General features: G+C 18.6%; 3 protein-coding genes across 3 annotated transcripts; 1 reads left to right on the top strand and 2 right to left on the bottom strand.

The window, feature by feature from the left end:
• The first annotated feature begins 217 nt into the window (after positions 1-217).
• On the top strand, positions 218-1,422 carry LOC122504638 (ejaculatory bulb-specific protein 3-like). Its single transcript, XM_043615824.1, has 3 exons — positions 218-342; positions 497-691; positions 1,125-1,422. The coding sequence occupies exons 2-3, from the start codon at positions 508-510 to the stop codon at positions 1,319-1,321; spliced, it is 381 nt and encodes a 126-aa protein (XP_043471759.1). The 5' UTR covers positions 218-342; positions 497-507; the 3' UTR covers positions 1,322-1,422.
• Positions 1,423-1,728: 306 nt separating this feature from the next.
• On the bottom strand, positions 1,729-3,194 carry LOC122504636 (ejaculatory bulb-specific protein 3-like). The gene is made up of 2 exons (XM_043615822.1): positions 2,870-3,194; positions 1,729-2,026 (listed from the first exon to the last, which is right to left on the bottom strand). The coding sequence occupies exons 1-2, from the start codon at positions 3,075-3,077 to the stop codon at positions 1,863-1,865; spliced, it is 372 nt and encodes a 123-aa protein (XP_043471757.1). The 5' UTR covers positions 3,078-3,194; the 3' UTR covers positions 1,729-1,862.
• Positions 3,195-4,579: 1,385 nt separating this feature from the next.
• LOC122504637 (ejaculatory bulb-specific protein 3-like) lies at positions 4,580-6,883 on the bottom strand. Its single transcript, XM_043615823.1, has 2 exons — positions 6,568-6,883; positions 4,580-4,814 (listed from the first exon to the last, which is right to left on the bottom strand). Exons 1-2 carry the CDS (start codon positions 6,758-6,760, stop codon positions 4,660-4,662), a joined length of 348 nt encoding a protein of 115 aa, XP_043471758.1. The 5' UTR covers positions 6,761-6,883; the 3' UTR covers positions 4,580-4,659.
• Positions 6,884-10,991: the final 4,108 nt, after the last annotated feature.

Raw genomic sequence — 10,991 nt, 5'->3', positions numbered from 1 at the left:
TTGGACATTTTTACAAATTCTTCACTAATTTTCCAAAAAATCAATTATCAAATTTTTTTCACAAATCTGAAAAAAAATATTAAAAAAGAAAAGAAATTGATTTCTGAAATATTTTCAATCAAAAGCACGTTTTATTTTAATTATCAATTCAATTTTATCGAGAGAAAAAAAGTGTCACACATATTTTCGATTAATTACTGTATAAAATGAAAATATTTTCTTGTATCTTTTGTTTAGAATTTTTCAACAAAAAAAAATTTTTATTTCATCGAAAATCGGACGTATAAATTGAATGTGAAAGTTAAAAAAAAATCGACAGTTACAATTTATTGCTCCTAATAGGTAAATATCTATATGGAATTATATTGTTCTTTTTAATTATTAATTAAGTAATTAAGTACAATTATTAAATAATTAATTACAATTATTATTTAATTAATTTCCATTGTTAATTAATCAATTTCAATTATTATTTAATGGTTTCTTTTTCTTTTAGAAAGAGAGAAAATGAAGACTGCGTTGTATTTGACGACATTTTGCATTGGATTTGGCACAATTTTCGCACAAATTAATCCACTAATGAAAGGAATTAATATTGATGAAATTCTGCGAGACTTTGATCGACGAAATAATATAATTTCTTGCTTTTTGGATGAGACGGAATGTGACGCAATTACACAAAATATTAAAAGTGAGTAAGAATAATTTTTTGTTTATTGTAATACTATAATTATATTTAAAAAATTATAGCAACAAATTATCATTTAAATTAATGAATCAATCACATTCAATTACTTTTTTTGTAATAAATTTTATGATTTCAATTTTAATCGATTCTTTTTAACTTGTTTTATTTTTAATTTATTCTATTTTTAATTTGTTTTTACTTTGTTTATTCACTTTTATTTATAATAAATTTCATTATTTAAATTTTAATTGATTCTTTTTAATTTATTTGTTGTTAATTTGTTTTTATTTTATTTATTTACTTTTATTTAAAAAAAAATTTCATTATTTCAATTTTAATCGATTCTTACTAATTTATTTGATTTTTAATTAATTTATTTTTATTTTATGATAAATATTGTCTTATTTTAATTCTAATCGATTCTTTTATATTACAGTTTTGATTCCCTCGGCGATAAAGACAAAATGTGAGAAATGTCCAATTCCAGTAAAAATGTACGCTCTTAAATTTATTACATATTTACAAAAAAATGATTCGGAAAATTGGAGCAAATTTTTGGCGAAATACGATTCTTCTGGTGAAGATATTAAGAATTTTTTGGAACAAGTGTCTAAAATCAGAGTAAGAAACTGAAACAATTCTTCAAAGAAATTCGTTTCTTTTTATTTAAATTTTTTAAATTTGCATTCAATATTGAAAATTGAAAATAAAGGAAAATTATAGAAATAATTTAGCATTGAATTTTGAAAATAGAAGATAAAAGAAATTAAAGAAATAATTTTGCATTAAAATTCACTTTCAATAGAAGACGAAAGAAAATTAAAGAAATAATTTTACACACTTAAAAAATTCCACTATAAATTTTAATCAGTCAGAGAAGAAATACAAAAATAAAAAAACCAAAGACAATTATTATTTAAACGTACAAAATTACAGACAACAGTAAATAAGAAAATTTCAAAGAAAATATAATATAATTCCAAATAATTATTTTCATACGAAATGAAAGTGATGCTTTTGATGAAAATAAAAAACAACCATTTTTTTTAAATATATTTATATTTAATTAAATGATGCAATGTACAATTAAATTTACAAATGAAAATTGTTTTTCGTAAACATAAGTTTTATCGATAAATTACATACAATTACATTGATGAACCTATTGGATAAATTATTGCTTTGGCTTGTTTTGAATATCTTTGATTGTCTTCTCAAGAACGGCTTTCCATTTTTCCGGTTCTTTCTCCGTATAATAAGTGACAATTTTATCGAAACCTATTTTCTGTGGTTCAGTGCAGTACTTGCATTTTGTTACCAATGCTTCCGGAAATTTATCTATTTAACATAAAAAATTGTTTATTATAATTACTATATTGGAAAAGGAAACGAAATATTTTTGTCTCGTCGAAAGGTAATTTAAAATTCTCAGTCGTCAAATTAAATAATTCGCATATTAATAATTTTAAATAAAAACTATGTAAATAAAAATAAATTTAAATATTAATTATGAAAACAAAATATTTTTCTCTTCGAATGTAATTTAAAATTCTCCATCGCAAATTTAATAATTCGCATAATAATTTCAAATAAAAACTGTGAAAATAGAAATAAATTTAAATATTAAAATTGAAGTTTTTTACTTAAAGACCAGTGTTTGTGATACGAAATTTTCCAGACTATGTGAAAATTATTGTTTCAATATTCAGTTTTGAAAATTAAGAAATTTATGCCCAAGTTTATAAAAAAATGTTCATGTTGCCTGAAAGCAACACTGGTCCTCAAAGGGTTAATAATTCGCAACTGGTTTTTTTGATAAAAAAAAATCTTATTCTCACCAATGTTGTTTATTTATTGAAATACAATTTCTATTTTGTTTACTTATTGACTTACGATTTTTATTTTGTTTCGTTCAAATATTGTTTCGATTAAATTTTTTTTTTATACTTTCTTCTAGTGAAAGATATTTTTCTAATTCGAAAACTTAAAAAAAAAAAAATTAAAAAGAGAAAATTTAAGAAGAAAAATGAATTAGTATTAATTTCTAATATATATTTTTTCTTTTTGTATAAAATTTGTCCAAATTTATTTTTGTACAAAATTTGTCTTTGTATGAAATTTATTTTTTTACAAAATTCGTCTTTGTATAAAATTTATTTTTCTATAAAAATTTCGTCTTACCTTTAAAGAATGTAGCATCATCACTTAAACAACGAGAAGATCCCATAGCGCAACTGTAATACTGATTTCGAAGTCGATCATTGCTCAAAATTTCATCGTAATCCACATGATCATATTTATCCGTATATTTTTTGACTTCTTCACATTTTGTTAAATAAATCGTAGCCGAAATTAATAGTAAACTAAGAAGAACTGACACATTAGCCATTTTTTGAGCAACTATTTTTGTTAATAAAAAATAATAATTAAATAAATAAATTTAAAGTAACTTTTTTTTGTATAATTAATTTTTGCTGAATTGACGAAGGATGATTGCAAAAGAAGGTAGATGCTCCTCTGCATTTATACAAATCCCCCTTTTTAAGAATCCTGAATGACGTCAGATATAAATTATTGTCATTCACGTGGTTTGCCGAAGAGGTCAACTTGTTCTTCAACAAGTGCAAAAAATTCTTCTTCCTCTCCAAGAGTAAAAGAATTTCTTTAATTACAATAGAAAGTTATAAACAAAAACAAATAATAAAAAAAAATTTCTTTTCGGAAATAATTAAATAATTTCTTTTCTATCTTTGTTTTTAATAAATAAATACGTATAATTAAACAAAAATAATGAATTTTATATTATAGTCTTTTCTTCTCAAAAAATGTTATTTTTCTTAGTTAAATAATGAGTTCGCGTGTTAAACAAATTTCCATAAATAGTTTTTTACAAAATTGAAATTGGTCTGAAAAATATACAATTTAAATTCTAAATGTAACAATTTAACGGATTTTTTGTCTTATTTTTCGTATAAAAAAGTAATATCTTTTAATCCCTTGTAATTATCTTTACTTTGTATCATCAAGTTTGAATAATTTTCTCAGAAAGGAATTCAATTGATATTAAATTAGTTTTTTTAGTGCAAAATCTTTCATTAAATTATTCTCATAATTATTATTTCTTTTTTTATTTTAATTTTTATTTTTGTATTTAATTATTTAAAATTCTTAATAATAATAACAATAATATTATTATATTATATTATTTTCATTCTATTTTCTAAATTAATTTTTCTTCAATTTCCAGTTAAAAAAAATTATAAATTTACATTTAAAAAAATTATTATAGGCTTATAATAAATAAATGAAATGAAATATTTAGAATTGAGTTGCATAATGTGTATAATTTCAAATTTGTAAACAAAAAATATACAAAACTGCAAAATGAGTAAAAATTGCTGGTTAACAAATAATTGACTTGCAAAAAAATGTTTTCAAATACAATATAATCTCACAATTATAATATTTTAATAAATTACTATATAAATATATTTACTGTATTTTTTCACAATTATCTCGAGAATAGTTTGAAGATTTTTTCTATTCAGTTTTTTTTTTTTGCTCATCTCGTGTCATTGAAATGAATTCATGAATAATTCATAAGAATTGATAATTAATTACAGTTTTATTAAACGCTAAAAAGTTTTCAATTTCTTTGAATTTTTATTTTTCAAATTTGTAATTTTATATATTTGTGGTCTTATAAAATTAAATAAATTGGCTAATATTATTATATCTATAATCTCCGGACGGAATTCAGAAATTATTATTTCTATATATTGTTTTAACAAGTATTTTCAAATTATTCCAAAATAATTATAATTATTTTTTTATTAATTAAAAAAAATAAATATAATTTTTTTTATTAATAGAAAAAATGAATATAACTTTTTTTTATTAATAAAAAAATGTATTGCAAGGAACTATTAAAAATTGTCAATTATATAATTTCTATATTAATAAATTGAAGTCTACGATGATCGTCTTCCTTTAATTAGATTTCCTAATATAGTTCTCCATACTTCTGGCTCCTCTCTCATGTAAAAAACGACAATTTTTTCAAAAATCTCCTTTTGCTTCTCTGTACATTTTTTGCATTTTGTGGCTATTGCGTCTGTGAAGATTTCTGCGAAAAAAATACATTGCAATAATTAATTGTTTATTTATAATTTAATTAATATTATTTTATTTATCAACAGTTAAGAGAAGTTATCGATTATTTTATTGTATATATTTATTTTTAACTTAAATTTAAATTATTTTTCTTACTTTGTTTTTTAATTTATTTTTTTTCTTTATTTTTTATGCTATTTATTTTTTCTTACTTTATAAAACAAAAAATCTAAAATAAAAAAACAAAATAAAACTACTTTTTATTTATTTGTTTATTTATTATTTTTTTCTATTACCTTTTTGTTAAAAAAATATTTATAAAGAATAAATTATAATTTAAATAAATAACAAAGTAAAATCACATATTTTATTACGTAATAAATTTGTTAAATAAATATAAAAGTAGAAAAATAAAGAATAAAGTAAAAAATAGAGGAAATAAAAAAAAGGCAAATTAAAAGAAACAAAAATTAAATAAGAACTAAGAAATAATAATTAATTAAATATTTAATACAATAAATTTATTGTTTTAAAAATTTTTTAATTTTAATTTAAAATTTAAAAAATACACTTAATTTAAATTAATTAATTTAATTAGAAATATTTACTAATCTGTTAATAATTATTAGATTTTAATCATTTATATATATTACTAAAGAGCAATGAAGGGAATTTTCCATTTTTATTCTTTTGAAAAATCAATGACAAGGTTATTGCATTGAAAAATTGTTAATTCAAAAAAAAATATATGAATAAGATTGATAGTTATGTCAGTTTGTAAATTTTCGCCTTAAACATTTTTTCTTGTTTGAAAGGTCGACAACCGATGTCTTGACATTGTATATCGAAACTGGTTTAAATTTATTAATTTCATGGTCAATATTTCGTAAGAAACGTAAAAAAAGTATTCTTTTTTTTCTATTACGAGAGAAGCGGAAGTCTCTGCACTTTGAAAAATTAAAAAAAAATTATTTTGCACATTTATTATTATAAAAATCCAAATGAATTTTAAATTATATTTTTTCTAATAGAATGTTTCAAATTGCTGATGATTTTTGGAAAAGAGGAAAAAAATTTATCATTTTGGAAAATAATCAATTATTAAAATTTTTTAAATAATTTTTCTAAAATTATCCAAATTAATTAATAAATTAATTATTTGAAAAGAGAAAAAAATTATTAGAATTATTATTAAATTATTTAATTTATCATTTGGAAAATAATCAACTTCTTAATTTCATTTCAGGAAATATCTTAATTTCAAAATTAAATTTTTTCTAAAATTTTTCAAACTCTATTTGAAAATAGGAAAAAATTATTAATTTATTTCATTTATCATTTGGAAAATAATAAAGCTTAAGTACTCTTGGGGAAATAATTTTTTTTTTTTTGAAAATAGCAACAATTTTTTATTAAAATTTTTTTTAATTAATGTTTTTTAAAAATTAATTTAATTAAAATTTTTTACTTTATTAGTATGAAATTTTAATTAGTCATTGTAATTATTTATTTTAAATTATTTAATTTAGATTAATTGTTATAAATCTCAAGGGCCTTGCCCTTATGTACTTTAATTAAATAAATTAAAAAATTAAAAAATGCAGTACATAAAAATACAATTAATAAATAAATTAATTAATTAAAAAATAAACAAATTACTTTCTCAATTTTTTTAAATGATTTAAATTAAATTTTGCACACTTTATTATTAATTTTACATTATGAATTAATTTTTTTAATCAAAAATAATAAAAGGATAATTTTACCTTTAAAAAATGTCGCATCCGACGTTACACACGGTCCAGTGCCTAAATAACACATCGAATATTGTTTACGAACTCTTGAATTATTAAGAATTTCATCAATATTAACGTTATCATATTTAGTCGGATAAAAATCAGCTGCATAATTAAATGCAATGCAAATTGTTAATACTGCAAAAATTAACAATCGTGACATTTTTATTTTTTGTTTCTATTTTTTTTGTTTTTTTTTAATTTTTTTAAAGTATTTTTCGAATTTTCCCCACAACTCTTACTAAAGACGATAACACAATAGTAGAAATTATTTTTTATGTCGTCGTATTTATATTTTTTGGTGGTCCTTCAATACCTATAGACACAAATCATGACATCACACATTTAAATCTCCACTCAAAGTTCTCTTCAATTCGTCATTGAATGAGTTATAGTTGAAGGCCTATATTTTAAATTCTTTTAGCAAGTTTTGATATTCATATTAATATTTGGAGAATGTGAAAAAATGCCAAGGTCACTTCCTTATTATTAACTATATACAAAATTTTTTTTTCTCTTCATTCAAATATATTTCTTTTTTTTTCCTCTATTTATTAAAAAAAACAAAAACAGTAAATTCCAAAAATTTGGATGAATTTTTCATGAAAGTGAAGAAATCAAATTCATTAAAGAATTTTCTTGCTTCCAGTATTTTTCACATTTATTTTAAAGTTTAATTTTTATTTTTACTATTTAAATAAATAAAATAAAAAAATAAATAAATATTTGAAATATAAATTTTATTGTTTTGTTAATCTTTCTGTTTTTAATTTAATTTTCTTGAATTTTTTCTAAAATTTCAAATAGAAAATAAATAAATATTTTTTATATTTATTTTTAAATAAATTTTTATTTTCCTATTCTAATAAATATTATTTAAATAAAATAAATATTTTAAAATACCTTAAAAAAATAAAGAAACAAGAAAAATAATAAATTCTGAATAAATTATTAACAAAAATTTTATTTTTCTATTCAAATAAATATTATTTAAATAAAATATATATATTTTAAAATACAAAAAAAAATTAAGAAACAAGAAAAATAATTGTTAATGAATAAATATTTTATTTTTCAATTCAAATAAATAGGTATCATTTAATTATTTAAAAAAACGGATATTTTAAAATAAATATAAAAAAATATAAAAACAAGAAAAATAACCAATTAACGAATAAATTAATTATATAATAATAAAATAATTAAAGAAAATTTGTCTTTTTCAATTGTATAAATTGTATTTTTTATAGAATTAATCGGAAAAAATTGCCAAAGGAAGGTGATAAAGAAGATTATCTTATTTTTAATTATATAATAAAATCTTATGAAACCAGTTGTTTCATTGAAATATAAACTTCTTTGAAAACTGAAGAGTCGATTAACGAACAATAGTATAATTAGCTTTTCACTTTTTGTTTCATGACAAGCTTAATTAATCATAATCTAATTCCCTGAATAAAAAACTAATGAAAATTTGTTTCACAAACAAAATAAACAAAAAAAGGAATTTTTTTCTCTAAATTCCTTTGTGTTTATTATTCATTATAACTATTATTTAATTCACTTCTTTAATTAAAATGAAAAAATGGAATTTAATTCATCAAACAAAAATTTTTTGATTAAAGAATTTTTAGTCATGAAAATTTTTTCAATAATTAAAAGCGAAGTTATAATACAAATCAATAGAAAAAAAATAAATTATAAAAGAATTCTTCAAAAATAAAAATAAAAAATAAATTTTATTTTTCACCCATTTTCTCATGGTTTTAATTTTCAAAATATAAATAATAAAAAATATGATTATTTTTTATTAATATTTTATTTTTTCTTGTTTATTGCGCTTAAACTTTTTTTTTCTCTTAATTTTTTATTCTTCATTCATTTTAGAAACAAAGAGTTGAAACAAAAATTCTTATCAACAAATATATTTTTTAATGTTTCTTTTTTAATTGTCAGTGGTTTGAAAAAAAATATTTTTTATTATAAATAAAATTTTTGTCGTGAAGTAAAAAAAATTTTTTTTAGATCCAATTTTTCCAGAATTTTTAGTACCATTTTTTTGGTCTGCGATTAACACACGAGTATGTCTTCTTATCTAGGGTTATTAATTTTGTTTGAGATATATATAAATTTTTTTTAAAAATTGATCTTCGTATGCATAATAAAATGCTATTTATATATCAGAAGGACCTTCATTAGCATGAAATTCTCACGACAGTCGAAGGACAGGATTCTTCGATAATTTAACAAAATAATAAAAAGATTATGTTCGAGGAACGTTTATATATATATATATATTATAAAATAAAAATATATAAAAAATCACTTACATACTAATTTAGGAAAATTATACACGAATGTGTAAATAAAAAGAAAAAAAATCAATGTATATAGAAACATGTTTGATAAATGAACATTTTTCCTTGTTTATTACGCTTATAAACTTAGTTTTTTTTCTCCTTACATTTTTTTACTTTTCATTCATTTTAGAAACAAAGAATGTTGGGAAAAAACTCCTATCATTAAAAAAAAATTTTTTTAGTTTCTTTTTTACTGATTTGAAAGAATCACTTCTTCCACTCTTCGATAATTTATAAAAAGAAAATAAAAACAAAAATTTATCCAAGAAGGTCACCCACATTTCTGATTCTATTTTTTTTCAAACTGGTTCAGTTTTACGAGAATTTTTCTTTTTATTCTATACTTTTTAGTTATTTCATACATTATGCGTTTTTAAGTTGATATTCATTTCAATCCAGTATTAATTTAATTCAATAATTAATAAATTAATTTAAAAAAAATAAATAAAATATAATAGTTTAATACTCATTAAATTTTAACATTTATTTATTAATTTTACATTATTAATTAAGTTTAAAAAAATAATTAACAGTTTAATGTATAAATAATAATTAAACGATGAATAGTTTTTTTCTGAACTTCTGTTCTATTTATCTGGAAATTAGTTCTGTTATCTAATATATTTTTTTTCTTTGCAAAAATTTTCAATTCTGATATAAGGATATTACTATTGCATAGTCATTATTTAAAAAGAAATGTATTACACAATCCGAAAAAATTGCAATTGACAATTAACCTTCTTTTGAAGCGTTAAAATTTTGTCAATAATTATATTTTATTAGTTAAAGTAATTTTTTTATCGTCTATCAATTTTTTCTTTTTTAAAAATTTGTAGATTAAAAATTAATTAATTAATTGCATAAAAAAATTAAATATGTAAAGAATATTTTATTAATTATATATAAGTATTTTTAAACACTAATTATGTCTACTAAAAACTCTACTACAAAAGATTGAAAACAAATTTTTAAAAAAAATTTTCAATTAAATTTAATTTTTAACTAATAAAATAAATAAACAAACATTGAAATTTTATTTTTTTAATTAAATAATAATAATGAACAATAATAATAATTATAAATAAATAATGTTAATAATAAATTAAAAATAATTTTTATTAATTATGTTCCATTTTAGTAATAAAACATAATATTTAATACAAAATAGTTTTAAAAAATTATAATTACAACTTTTATAATCAACTTTTTTTTTAACTTTCTGTAATTAAAAGAATATGTATTTTAATTTATTCTAAAGTTTTTACTTTGGAGTCATTACAAATTTGACGTAAATAATACTTATCGTAATTAACATTGTAAAAAAACAATTCATTAGAAATAAATCATATTTTTGTTTTTTGGAATCAATTGAATTATTTTTTAAAATAAATTTTCGAATAAAAAATTTTGCAATAATTTTTTTTATTTATTCGAGTGTTTTCTTCAATTCTATGTGATTTTATTTATTTACTTATTATTATTGTCATTATTATTAATATTATTATTGTATTAATAACAAAAACATTTATTTTGAAAATAAATAAATAATAATAAATTATAACAATAATAGTAACAATAATAATAATATAGTAATAATAATAATAATAATAATAATAATAATAATAAAAATGAAAAATAATTATAATAATAACAATAATTTAATTTAATTTAAAAATGTTTTGTTATATGTTCTATTGTTATTATTATAATTATTTTATTATTATTATTATTATTATTATTATTACTATTGTTATATAACTGGTGTTTATTTATTTCAAAGTTAACGGGAGTTTCCGTTAAAAATTATTGTAATTATTTTATTATTACTTTTACTATTGTTGCTACTATAGTTCTAATTATTATCACAGATCATTTATTATTATTTTATTTATTTTGAAAATAAACAGGACAATGCAATTATAATAAATTAAAATATGTGTCTGTCTCCTGAAAGCAGTTTCAACTTTCTACTCTAATGCACGGCGGGTTGCCTGAAGTTGCCTGTAATTTCTAACCTGTTTTTCCTAACCTACA

The sequence above is a fragment of the Leptopilina heterotoma genome, unplaced genomic scaffold (assembly GCF_015476425.1).
Source record: "Leptopilina heterotoma isolate Lh14 unplaced genomic scaffold, ASM1547642v1 Lhet_31, whole genome shotgun sequence".
Lineage (NCBI taxonomy): Eukaryota > Metazoa > Arthropoda > Insecta > Hymenoptera > Figitidae > Leptopilina > Leptopilina heterotoma.
The sequence above is the reverse complement of the archived record's forward strand: the minus strand, read 5'-3'. Positions and strand labels throughout refer to the sequence as shown.